The 13992-nt window shown below is 36.4% G+C and overlaps 1 protein-coding gene across 2 annotated transcripts in view; it reads right to left on the bottom strand.

Moving 5' to 3' along the window:
- LOC109436818 (UDP-glucuronosyltransferase 2A1) overlaps window positions 1-13992 on the bottom strand; it is a 60511-nt gene that overhangs the window by 9048 nt on the left and 37471 nt on the right. Inside the window, exons 1-2 of one of the 2 annotated variants that reach the window (XM_019715650.3) lie at window positions 10389-11152; window positions 1404-1552 (exon numbers count right to left, since the gene is read on the bottom strand). In XM_019715650.3, coding sequence (XP_019571209.2) covers window positions 1404-1552; window positions 10389-11112 — 873 coding nt within the window. In that variant the 5' untranslated portion in view covers window positions 11113-11152. Of the gene's footprint in view, window positions 1-1403; window positions 1553-10388; window positions 11153-13992 lie in introns of those variants that run through there. The other variant, XM_019715651.3, reaches the window with a different exon arrangement.

Here is a 13992-nt window from a genome sequence, read left to right on the forward strand (position 1 = left end):
ATTTGACTGCCTCTCATTGCCTTTTCATTCTGTGTATTCAGTGACTGGCATAAGTCTTTCATCTGAGATAGAAGCCATGATTGGAATTCATGTTGCCCAAATATCTATATTGGTAATTGGATTTGAAATGGAATAATTCCCCCCTCTTGTAAAACATGTCTGTGTTGTTTTTGTGAAATTGTATGTGTGTGAAAGTGGGGGTGGGAGGATAAACATAATAGCGTGGCAAAGTATTATCTACTGAGCCGTGGAATATGTCATATCTCTTACTGCATCTTATTTAGATATTGGTTCATTATCTCCTGTAATGATACTCTAGAGCTTGCCTGCAGCTATAACTTGGCTGATAAGAAAAGCATATTCAGATTCCTGAAATGAAATTTTAAACAAATATGCATCTTGCACTAAACAGAAATCAACTCTCCTGGGAACACCATTTAACTTCCAATCTTCTACAGAGATTATTTTTGTTTACCTACAACCCAGGCAAATGAATTTCTGTCTCCTCACTCTCTATTGACAATGATGGTTAAATATAATATTATTACTATTTTTCCCTATTATTGTTTTACTTCTTAGTATTGTTTTCTTCCAATACTTCTGGAAGTCTACATTTATACTTTGATAACTTTGGAATGTGTTATACAATTTTCCCTTTTACTCCAAAAAAACCTGATGTCATGGTTCTAAAGAATCAATTCAACATTTGGGTCTCCCAGTTCTATGATTTCTGCTTTATGTAAATGACTCCCAATCTATTTCTAGTGCTCTCTTCTGGGATAGAGACCCTATATTACCCACATTATTTCTAGAAGTCTCCTCCTGAAAATCCCTTTGGCTCCTTACAGTAAATTTAAAATTGAACTGGTAATTGTCATCTCAAAAAAGTGTTTCCACTAATTGTTTCTTATTTCAGTAAAGGTAACTGCTAGCCAAGAAGCCATATGTGATTCCATGCATTCTGACATTACTTACTTTTTCTTAATGACCAAGTACTGTGGAATCTACCCAAGAGTTCTTATGAAAGCCTCTTTATCACTCAATTGTAACAAGTGTTCCTATTCATAACTCCATCGTGATTGTTAGGATAACTACAGCAGTCTCCTTAGTGACTTCCAAGCTCTAGTTTCCTGTCTCTTCAATTTAGTACCCACACTGTAGACACACTAATATTTTCAATATGTTCCTTAAAATCACTTCATTCTTCAGCTTAAATATCAAAGTGAAGTCCAGAAAAAAAAAGTAATATCACTCGTAAGAGACTCATATGACTTGGAAAATTGATTTGGTGTAGCAAACTGAAAAGATCCAGCAGCATATGTCTGCTATTTAGGCTACAAACTTTAAAGGAAAATCATAATTTTTATCATAAGGTACAAAAATCCTTCACTATAAAAACCTACCTTAGGTAATGGTTTGGCAGGTTTACAATGCAATCCTCCTACAAACTCAAAATTAGGTAAGTATGGACGAGGAAATTCAAAATCCCAATATGTCCGCATTAGCCAAATTTCTGCTTTGCCCATAGTCTCACATAACGTAGTAGGTCTTCCTGGAGAACATAAAGAAAGTTGGGTGGAAGTTATTACCATATAAGGAAGGAAGAAGGGAGGGAGGGAAGGAAAAAGGAAAGGGAGGAAAAGAGGGAGGAAGGGATATGGGAAAGAGAGAGGGAGAGGATATCTGGGTAGTGAAAGAACAGTAATGTGTAAAATAAAACTACATTCAATAAAATCTACAAAATCAAATAAAAATAAATTCACAAAAACAAATTCAATTAAAAAATTTAACCAGAACTCCAAGTACTGATGAATTTAATACTGATTGTTTCCCTCCAATTAGATGGCAGATGATAGATTAACCCCCTCATATCAATACCAAATCACCTCTCAATAGTTTTCTAATTCCCAATCAGAAATGTATATCTACCTTCCAGCTTGTTATAGTTTCTGGGTCACTCATAATGTTGAAGAATCCCACCATCAGTTTATCTTATTATCCTGAGTCAAATCCAATCACTTCAATTAATTTGCTATCCTTTTCTCAGTAGGAATTCCCTGATTAATTCCCTGATTAATACCTAGTACAACCCTCTTTGTAAGGTGAAGTACATATTCCACATTACAAATATCACACACTTATTGTTACCTTTAAATTATGTTTTTTTGAAAGGAACAGATTCTAATTATTAATTTTAGGAGATTTGTGGAGAAGAACAAATATTTGCAAATAACCAAGTCAACCATTTTCACACCCAGAAAAAAATGTTTTGCATCGAAGCAAAGAAACGTTTAGATGACAATCTTCCTTTCTTAAGGATTCTAATCAAAATTGGTGATGATATATACCTCATTTTAGTCATTATTTTGTAGTGTTTGAATATAAGTCTGAGATTATATAGACAAATGCCTTAATTTGGTAATGAAGAAGCATTCACAAAGACAGTTTGAAATTGCCAGAGATTGGATGAGAACACCACTTCACAGCTTCCACGCCAATGTTTATGTCCTTTAGATGCCTTGTTGCATGTGTGTGATAGCCTACCTTCATTACCAACTCCCTAGGTGAAATTATTGTGCATAAACTGTAGACCACATTTTAAGAAAAACCTAGCTGAAAGTACTCACAAAAATTTTATATTTTAAGTGGTGATGCACAGTATAAAATATAAGACCAATCAAAAGTGAAGGGGACAGTGACGTCATCAACATGGTGTAGTGAGGTGAGCCTCTGGAAATCTCCCCTATAATTTACAACAAATTGAACAACTGTAACTCCACAAAGGACTCCCTGCACAGCAGACAGGCAAGACAATGAGTCTCACTACTGAATTCACCTAAAGGTGTGCAAATTACACGAGCAGGGGAGGAGGGAAAGGAGAAATGCAGGGATGGAAACGCGCGAGCTCAGACCTAGCTCAGTGCTCTGAGCTTGCTGCATCCTGGAACTACCGCAGCTGTGGGAGAGGGAAGAACTCAGACTGCTAGGGCTCCACTTGTGGCCCACAGGGCTGAGGGGACAGCATATGACACGGCTGAACCCAACGCTCACGGTAGAGACCTCGGAGAAAGACTGAGGGAAGAAGGCTGAAAATGGTGGATTAAGCCCTCACTGTCGCAGAGAATGGAAGCTTTAGGCACTGAGACTAGCCGCCCCCTTCTTACCCTCCCAGAGCTCATCCCACCCCCACCTGCCCAGTGCTAGAAGTGGAACAGTAGCAGTGTCAGATCAAAAGCACAGAATATTTGCATTTCTGAGAACTGTGGTCCGCAGACACAGATTTGCAGCCCAACTAGTTCTGGCAAAGGGGAGGGAGCTGTGGAAGCAGGACTGGCTGTGGTGGTGGTTGCTGCCATTGCTCTGAGCCACCTCTCACAACCCACTCTGCCCCTGGCCCCACCTATCTGGGCAGATCCCTGCAGGAGTAAACAGAACTGAAACACATGGGCTCTGAATCTGGTGCAACCAAAATGTCCTTCGATAGATGAATAGATAAAGAAGTTGTGGTATATATACACAATGGAATACTATTCGGCAGTAAGAAAAGATGAAATAGGACCATTTGTGACAACATGGATGGATCTTGAGATTATAATGCAAAGTGAAATAAGTCAGATAGAAAAAGCAGAGAACCATATGATTTCACTGATATGTGGTATATAAACCAAAAACAACAAAAGAACAAGACAAACAAGTGAGAAACAAAAACTCATAGACACAGACAATAGTTTAGTGGTTACCACAGGGTAAGCGGGGAGGAAGGTGGTGGATGAAGGTAAAGAGGATCAAGTATATGGTCATGGATGGAGAACTGACTCTGGGTGGTGAACACACAATGGGATTTATAGATGATGTAACACAGAATTGTACACCTGAAATCTATGTAACTTTACTAACAATTGTCACCCCAATAAACTTTAATTAAAAAAAAGTGAAGAGAATGAAATTGAGCAAAAGTATGCAAAAACTGGTAAATAATTTTACAAGACATTGTAAATGTCATACTGAGAAATTATGAAACAAAAAATACGCAAATAAAATTTACCACCAATCTTTCCCCCATAATTATGTTATTATACAAAGTGAGTTATGAACACAGTGAAGAATGATGTAAATAATATATAATTAATAAATTGGCTATTAAATTTGAGTTACCATGTCAATATAGTTATTGCTTGAATCTATTATATTAATCCTACATAATGAGTCTACTGAGGTCTTTTAATTTTGAAGAATTCTTAGAGGTAGCCTGAATTTATGGCAATATGCCTTAAAATATATGTGAGATGGAAAATTCAGTGGGAGACAGTTACCAGTTCCTCGAAGGTAAGTCGTGTTAGCTGTGTTAATCTAGAGACAGCATTTCTCAGCTCCCAAAATTATTCTTTCCAAAAGCATGAGAGAAAAACTTATACTGGGGATGCAAAGAAAATGAATACAAGTGGACACTTTGGTCAACATTGTTCAAGCAGTAGTTTGCCATAATCAGAAGTGTCTGGGTGTTGATGGTAACCACTTTGTGCACCTCTGGAAATTGCAGAAGTCAAATGTGACTCGTATTCATCTTTTGTTACCAGTATATATTGAGTATTACAATTTTAATATAGTTTTCCTTTCTTAAAATGTATATATTGTTTTGACACCCTCTGTATGTACAATTTCTAAATCACCATTTAAAAATTAATATTTTATATTAGAACAAGGGTGGCAAACTGACCTACCACAAGAATGGTATGCCTCCAAAAACAGTTGCAGGGACCCTGGATGTTTCTTTTAACAGGTTTTATTCCTTTATCAGAGCCTACCCTAGTTCCACCAATCCACAATGAACAGCAGTTACCGAGAGTAACTGATTATGTGGTTCTTTTTGAAAATTGACTAATCATTCTGAGTTCAAGATTCACCTTCAGAGTCCTGTCTACTGACAAATAGAGAATTTAAAAATTATATCTTCAATTTTTTGGATGGATTAAGCACTTTAGCTTTGTTTACTGAGCATATGATAAAATACATATATAATACAAAGATATAAAGAACATTATACGCATAGTGTCCTTAAACATCATGCTGAATAGTTTTTAAACAATTCTCACTTTGTAGTAGTTGATTTAGATGTAGCCCATCAGTAATATGCAGTCAGTTTGTATTTCTTAGTGATTCACAAATATAGTTCTTGGAGGCAGCTGAGTGATGCTTTGGCTCAGTCCCAACTGAAGCAGGCCACCAGGGGTGCCATCCCCAAGGCCTCCTAGGAGGAACCCTACCACAAGTTAAGTTCAGCAACAGCCTGTGTCCTGTCTGGGGCCACCTGGCATGAACCACAAAGCAAACCACAGATGGCAGCCACCTTTGCTGGGTTTGGAGTTGCCTTGAGAGGCTAAGCAGTGAACTGGGGCTGGCTGCCAGTAGTGCTGGGCTTGGGGCTGCTCAGCAAGGGCTATGGGGGAATGCTGAGGCCAGATGGTGATTGTTTGGGGTTTGTGAACCTTTGAGAGATTTTTGGGAAAGCCATAGCATGGGCTAGGACAGGCCATTTATACAGCAAAGCCACTGGAAGCAGGTTGGGGGGGGGGTCCAAAAGTTGGGTGGGGTGGGATCTCAGGGAATCACCAGGGCAGGGCCAATGGTGTTATCCAGGTTGATGGAGAATCAAGTACGGCACCCACTTGCTTCTGCACACCAGGAGTGGGAGAGCACAATAAAGGAACAATGGAGTCTGCCAGCACTTCTGTATGGGAGACAGCTTCCCCTCCTGCCCTCATCCTGCAGCCAGACAACTCAGTTCCTCCTTGTTTGTCCCTGGCTCCTCTTGAGTTGCTGCCCAGTATTGGAGCTTAGAGTAGGTGAGTCCATCAGTGATTAAGTCCATGCATGGGCCCTTTAACAGGAACATCTGGGACTCCAACCATCCTTTGTCTCACTCAACCACGATTTTTGCTGGTTTCCATAGCCAGTAGTTATGGGGACTTCTTTCCCTGGGGAATCCCAGACTGGGGAGCCTGGTGTGGGACTGGGACACCTCACTCCTCCAGCAGGACCTCTGCAGCTGACATAGCTCTCCCAATTTTTAACTGCTACACTTGGGTGTGGGACCAGCTCATTCCGTGTTTCCACCCCTCCTACCAGTCTCAAGGTGGCTTCTTCTATATGTCATTAGTTGTAGGACTACTGTTCAGCTAGACTTCAAGCGATTATCAATGATAGTTGTTTTGTAGTTTAGTTATAATTTTGATGTAGTCATGAGAGGAGGCAAGCACAGCATTTACCTACTTTACCGTCTCCTAAACGTATTTTTTAATCACAGCAAAACTGAGGGAAGGTTGAGATATTTCCCATATACTCTTGTTTTGGCAATTATGCATAAAGTTGCTCTAACCATCCACATGCACATTTTTGTGTGGGCATGTTTTCAACTCCTTTGGGTAAATACCAAGGAGCACAATATATGGTAAGAGTATGTTTACTTTTGTAAGACACTGTTAAAGTGTCTTCTAAAGTGGCTGTACCATTTTGTATTTCCATTTTCAATAGATGAGAGTTCCTGTTCCACAACTCACCAGCATTTGGTATTGTCTGTGTTCCACATTTTGGTCATTCTAATAGATGTGCAGTGGTATCTTGTTTAAATTTGCATTTCCCTCATGACAAATGATATGCAGAATTGTGTTTCATGCTTATATATTTGCCAACTGTATATCTTCTTTGGCGAGGTGTCTGTTAATGTCTTTGACCTATTTTTAAAATCAGATTTCATGTTTTCTTATTCTTGAGTTTTAAGAATTTTTTAAAAAAACATTTTTGGTAATGGTTCTTTATCAAACGTGGCTTTTGCAAATATTGTTTCCCAGTGTTTGTCTTATCTTTTCATTCTCATGACCTTGTCTTTAACAAAATAGAATTTTTAAATTTCAATAAAGTCCATCTTATCCATTATGTCTTTTATGGATTGTGTCTTTGGTTTGGTATTGTATCTAAAAAGTCCTTGTTATTCCTAAGGTCACCTAGGTTTTCTCCTATGTTATTTTTTTTTAAGAGTTTTGTAGTTTTCAATTTTACAGTTAGATCAATAATTCATGTTGAGTTAAATTTTGTGAAACTTCAAAGGTCTGTGCCTATATATATATATATATATATATATATATATTTTGCATGTGGAAATTCAGTTATTGCAGCATTGCTTTTGGAAAGACTATAGCTACTGTATTATCTTTGTTCCTTTGCCAAAGATCAATTTACTATATTGTGTGGGTCTATTCATGGGCTCTATTCCATAGATCTCCTCTGTTCCATTGATCTATTTATCTGTTCTTTTTCTAATACGACACTGTCTTGATTACTGTAGCTTTATAGTATGTCTTAAAGTTGGATAGTGTTCATCCTCCAACTTTGTCCCTCTTCTTAAATATTGTGTCAACGATCTGGAATATTTTGCCTCTCCATGTAAACTTCAGAATCAGTTTGTCAATATCCATGTAATAACTTGCTGGGGTTTTGAATGGGATTTCATTGAATCTTGGATCAAGTTGGAAAGAACTGACATTTTGACAATATTGAATTGTTCTATCCATGGACATGGAATATCTATCTATTTATTTAGTTCTTTGATCTTGCTCATCAGTGTTTTGTAGTTTTCCTCATATAAATCTTGTGTATATTTTGCTAGATTTATATCTAAGTATTCATTTTTGGGGGTGCTAATACAAATGACATAGTGTTTTAATTTCAAATTCCACTCGTTTATTACTAGTATATACGAAAGTGATTGAGTTTTCTATATGAATTGTGTATACTGTAACCTTGCTATAATTGCTTATTAGTTCCAGGAAGGATATTTGTTGTTGTTTTTATCCTTTTAGATTTTCTACATATTTCACTTAATGATGGATAAATAATCTTAGAAATGTTTTGTTAGGCTATTTCGTTGTGCAAACATCATAGAGTATACTTACACAAACCTAGATGGTATAGCCTATTACACACCTAGGCTATATGGTATAGCTTATTGCTTCTAGACTACAAACTATTCATCATGTTACTGTAATGAATAGGTAGTTGTAACAATGGTATTTGTGTATCTAAATAAATCTACGCATAGAAAAGGCACTGTAATAATACAGTATAAAAGGATTTTTTTTTTTTTTTTTTTTTTTTTTTTTTTTTTATGGTATACCTGTATAGGGCTCTTGCTGTGACTGAAACTTGCAGGACTGGGAGTTGCTCTGGGTGAGTCACTGAGTGAGTGGTGACTGAATGTGAAGGCCTAGAACATGACTGCTGTTGACTTTATAAGCACTGTACACTTAGGCTATGTTAAATGTATAAAAATGTTTTTTTTCAATAATAAATTGGCATTAGCTTACTGTAATTTTTCTTACTTTATAAGTTTTTAAAATATTTTCAGTTTTTTCAATTCTTTTGTAATAACACTTAGTTTAAAACAAACACATTGTACAGCTGTACAAACATATTTTCTTTATATAGTTATTTTATGTTTTTTTTAAATATTTTAAAAATTTTAAACATGTTTTTAAACAGTGAGTGAGCCACCTGACTGCAAGCCTGCCTTCAAAGAGGTCTTTCCTCAGTCTTAGACTGCCCTGAGCTTTCAGTCTCCTACCTAGATCTCAAAGCTCACACAAAGGCACACTTGTCTGTGGATAGATTCTAAATTATTTTTGTTGGGAGGGATTACGTGACGGTCACCTTATTTGGTATCTTGCTAACAATTGGTTCTTGATATCTGAAAGGATAATACCCTCTCCCCTTGTAACTCTTCTTCTAGAGTACATTGATTATTCTTAGCTCTTTGCTCTTCTATATTGATTTTGAAATCACATGTAAAATTCTACAAAAAGTGTCAAGTTTTATGACACACATCTATACACAGGTCATGCTTACTGGCTGTTTAATTATTTGCTGTTAAATCACTGCAGAATAAATTCAAATTATGTATACAGCTAAGGGTTTTTTAAGTGGGCTTCTTTGAATGTTAATTCAGAGAAACTTGTATCTAATGGAAAATCAGTGTTATGGACTGAACTGTGTTCTTCTACCATTCATATGTTGACATCTGACTGTATTTAGAGATAGATCTTTCAAAGAAGTAAATAAGGTTAAATGAGGTCAGAAGAGTGGGCCCTAATTCAAGATGACTGGTTTCCTAAAAGAAGAGAGACACTAGGTATGTGTATACACACAGGAAAGAATATGAGAGGATATAAAGAGAAGGTCATTCTCTACAAGCCAGGGAGACAGGCTGCAAGAGAAACCAGCCAGACTACACTGTAGTCTTGGACTTCTAGTTTCCAGAACTGCGAGAAAATGCATTTCTGTTTTTGATGCCACCTAATTTATGGCATTTAGTTATGGCAGCCCTAGAACACTAATATAAACAGGGAGTTAAATTAGTTAATATTTCTAATACTCAATATGATCTTTCATTTCTTAGTTCATGTTCCTTAACAATGCTCAAAAATAGTTGAGTGGAAGCCAGCCTCAGTTGATGGAATCAGATGAGAGTAATATATGTGAAAATTGAAAAGCAAAACCATTCTTTGTCAGGAATGACAAGCAATGAAAAGTAGACAGAATCTATGTAATTCACGAAGTAAAAAAATATGTTATCTTTCGAAACGTCAAGCTATAAACTCTTAGAGTTTTCTATTTAATTGTTCAGGCTTCTGTACAATACTCCCTGAAGCAGTATAAGCATCCTAGGAAGCTTTTCAGTATAACCAGCCATCATAATACAGTTCACATAAGACTTACTGAAGTTTCATTGTAAATTTATGAGAGACTAGAATGATAGGTACTCTAGTCCAACAGGAACATGGTATACATTTTGAATGCAATAATCCTTAATTCTCAACATTTGTGGAAAAAATCCAGGCAAAGTCAATTGTATTCCAAATTTAACCTCATTGTTAAGATAGCTCAGGTTTCAGTTTATTACTGGAATCAGTCAGGGAGAAGGTCTTACTCTTACAAGGAACACTACACTCTTTGTACCAGTAAGAAGTCAAACCTCCTCCACTACGAAAACTCAGTGTATATTTTTATTTGTGGTATCCTGTATCTGACAAAAAATATAACTTCCATTGGATTGACATTTAATAGTGTGTTTTATATTTTGTTTTGTTTTGATAACAATCTACTGAGTATCAAGGTATCTCACAAAACAGGTGACTGAAAAGAAAGAATAACCATGGCAAGGTATTTCTTGCTTCCCCTTCCCAATTAATATTGATAACAATTTATTGCTATCATTTGTAGAGTTTTATGTGAAAATGAAAGTTTTAAAGTACATTTCTTCAATTTTCCTAGATGTTTCTTAAATCTCCTAGGTTTCTTTTAGTAACTACTTTGGAATGAAAAGCAGAGTCTCTTACCTAATGCTTCACTGTAAAACTGGTCCCAAAGCTGAATGTCATATTGTTGGAGCCAGAAGTCAAAGAAAATGGAAAGCATTAAGTTTTTTACCCTTTCCAAGAAGGTCATTCTGTCTGTTAGTCCCCCCATGGCAACAGGCACATAGGAAGGCAGAGATGGAAGTTGCCCACAGTATTTCTCCATAGTGCCACCCAAAAAGAACCTTAGTGTGTACACAAAAGGGACTTCCAGCAACTCAGCCACCAGCTCTCCACAGGGCATCACAGGGTCTATAACCATTACATTGTAGTTGGTTTCCTGGAGCTTCTTCATGATTGTCTGGTTGTAGACTACGCTCTCACACAGATGTTTGAAATTTCCAGTTACTTGAAGAAGAAAATCTTGCAGTTTTCTTGCTGCCTGCCAGCGCGACAATGTTGGCATGACGTTAGTAGCTAGGTCTAAAAAGCCATTTAATGTATTTGCAGCAGTCTCTGTGTCTTGAGGCTCAGGGATCACCTCAAAGTTCAGTGAGGAAGGTGTGCTGTAGTCAATGATAAAAGAGTTTGGAGAAACCAGCACAGTCACCTCATGGCCCCTTTTTGTGAGTTCCTCCAGGATAATCTTTAGATTGAGCCAGTGGCTCATGTCACAGGGCCACACCAGGACCTTCCCACAGAACCCACAGCCAGTGTAGCAGAGCTGCAGCAGCAGAATTGCTGAAATCCATTTCTCAGATACCATGACAGAGTTCTTTCACACGGTGCTCTGCAGTGGTTGAATATTTGCTGGACATGGAAGTGAAGTGGCAGTTTATACACAGATTAGTTAAAAATTAATTTCTAGAGTTAGCAAGTGATACTTACATGCAGAGAACTTTGTCACTGTTGTAGATTGGGCACAGTACTTGTGCAGGAGGAAATATGAAATATTTAAAGATTTTATAGGAAATGTTTGCAGCATTGTAGGTGTTTGTTTTAAATATGTTCAAATAGAAAATAATATTTTTAATTGAAAAATTTTAAGTATTGTGGAAGAACCCATTTAAGTGGGTCTAGTAAATAATATGGTATAGCTTATGGAACAGGATGATTGATAATTCGGGGAAACATAAAAATGTAGGTCTTCTCATAAGGTTGGTTACATGCTAGTATATGGATAAGACACATACATCACATAATAACAAGAGGAATATCCCAAGTGTTATACACAGGTATAGTGTTTCAGAACCCCATGAGATGCTGTCACTACAATGTGAGGAAAATTAGACACAGCTTCAGGTTGGTGGGGGCATTTCAGATGAGCCCAGAAGCAAAAGTGACAGAAGGAGGGTTCTGACAATGAATGGAAGAAAAGGAGAAGAAGAACGATTACATGGAAATCATGGTCATTTAAGTACACTGTTATCAGTGCAGTATGCATAGAGCAGAGGCTAACACATAACAGTGCAGAAAAGGAAAACATTAGTTAAAAAGGACGTTACAGAAAAACTTGAGTGCTATAGTCTGGGTTCAGTTTTAATCTCCATGAGAAGATGTTTACTCAGATTTTCAAATCAAGTTCAGAATATGATCATATGTATCCTTTAATAAAACAATTCTGGCATCTAAATAGGATATGAGTTGTAGAGAGAAAAAAAATGTCTAAGGCATGAGAAAATTGATATAAACAGAGCCATCTCAAAATGGAAATGGAGAGTCATCCCAGAGGAAACGCCTTGCATGTCTTGCTCCTTGAATCCTTTGAAACATTTAAACTGAGAAAAATAGCCTTTGGATTGAGCCAAACCAACATTGTCTTGTAAACAACTGTTTGTAAAGCTAACAGAAAAGCAGACTTCCTGACCACAACAACTGATGAATTATGCACATTTTTTATCAGTAACCAGCATGTATATAGCTAAAGAGCAATTTAGCTTATTAACATCAATAGACATTCCTTTCTTTTATTTATGTAATTTCTCTCTCTCATAAAAACCCCTTTTCTTCACCCCATGATTGGGACATAGTTTGGGTTTGTGCCTGAATCTATGCCACCAGATCGCATTTTTAAAAAAATCTCCAATAAATGGCTGTTGCGTCTTACTTTGGCTTTTTATTTTTAGGTTAATGGGTTAAAAATAAACTTTAGGAAAACAAGATTTGATGAGAGTGTCAGAGAGAATATAATATTGGTTTGTGAATGGGAAGTATAGAATGAGAATCTATGACTGATGAGAAGTGAGAGGTGATCAGTAGTTAAAAAACAAAAGAAGTGCTCAGTTTATGTAGTTTGAGCAATGAAAATATGATACTGACTCTAGCAGAATCATGACACACTAAAGAAGAAGTAGCTATGGGAACATCTTTTGACCTGCAGTGTATGAGTTAATGATTAAACAAGTCTGTGGAAATATTGGTTTGTCTGTGGACACTTAAATCTCAAGCAGGGGTAAAATTTAGAACCACAGATTTTGTGTCTGATTATCTGTCTATTCAATCCAATCATCCATCTCTAAATCCTTTAATATTTCATACCTTCAATAAGCAATTTTTAGCATTTAGTATGTGCCAGATTCTATACTATGCACAGGGCATAAAGAGACAAGCTAACAATTCCAATTCAAAATGAGTTCACAGATTATTGCAGAAAAGTCAGTTAAAACAATGCTTATTGCACAGTAGGGATCTTAAATGGTAAGGATGAATTCAGGAGGGGCTAAGCCCATGAAGGAGATTGCTTGGTGGAGGAAGGAAATGAAGAAATAATACTTTAACTAAGTCTTTGTATTTCGCTGGTTGAAAAGTATCGTTTGGAAGTAAAAGAAAATATTAATGTATCTGTGTTCTACGTGTGATGTAGTTATATCCAGTGTTATATTATTATAAAATTATATTCATTTCAATAATTTGAAACAGACACATTATTGAAATTTTAAATCCTTTGAGAGTACTTTCATTTTGCTAAAAAGAAAACTCAGAGTAGATTTGTTTAGAAGATGCAAAGATAAATCCAGGGTCAAGGATTGGAGAGTTATACTGTGTTGAGTAATTAGACATTGCATAAGTTCTGGTGGTAACTGGTAGAAAGCAGGGCCAAACAAGAGTCAGAAACAGGAAGATAGGACAGAGCCATAAATCCACTAGAACAAAATTGAGGTAACATTATATATAATCTTAGAGGATGAAAGTCCTTTTATACAGAATAAATAACCCAGAAGTGATAAGAAAAAAAGACTGATAAATTTATCTCCTCACTATGACAAGGTTCATGATACACTATAAACAACTTAAACAAAGCTAAAGAAAGAACAATGATATATAATGTAGCTCAGATATTGACCTCAAAGTATGTGTTATTAGAGAAATATCTCCAAGTTATTTTATTATATGAGAAAACTAAGGTAGAAATCAGGTTATGTAGAAGGATTCTTTTGCACAGTACATTTGGAACTATAGCATAATTTCATTTATGTCAAATTGAAATATTTAAATTCTGGATGAAATGTAAAATTGCCCCCTCCCTTTTTGATCTGTCAAGGTAATAAAAAGTCAGCAGACTCCTTAAACTAAGTAAAACCAGGAATTTTGATGTACAGTTTCCACCAAAACTTGAGATGTTTTCTTGAAGAATACACAGTATGTG

Source organism: Rhinolophus sinicus, chromosome 1 (assembly GCF_057876585.1).
Source record: "Rhinolophus sinicus isolate RSI-liver-muscle chromosome 1, RSI-T2T, whole genome shotgun sequence".
In the NCBI taxonomy this organism is placed as follows: Eukaryota; Metazoa; Chordata; class Mammalia; order Chiroptera; family Rhinolophidae; genus Rhinolophus; species Rhinolophus sinicus.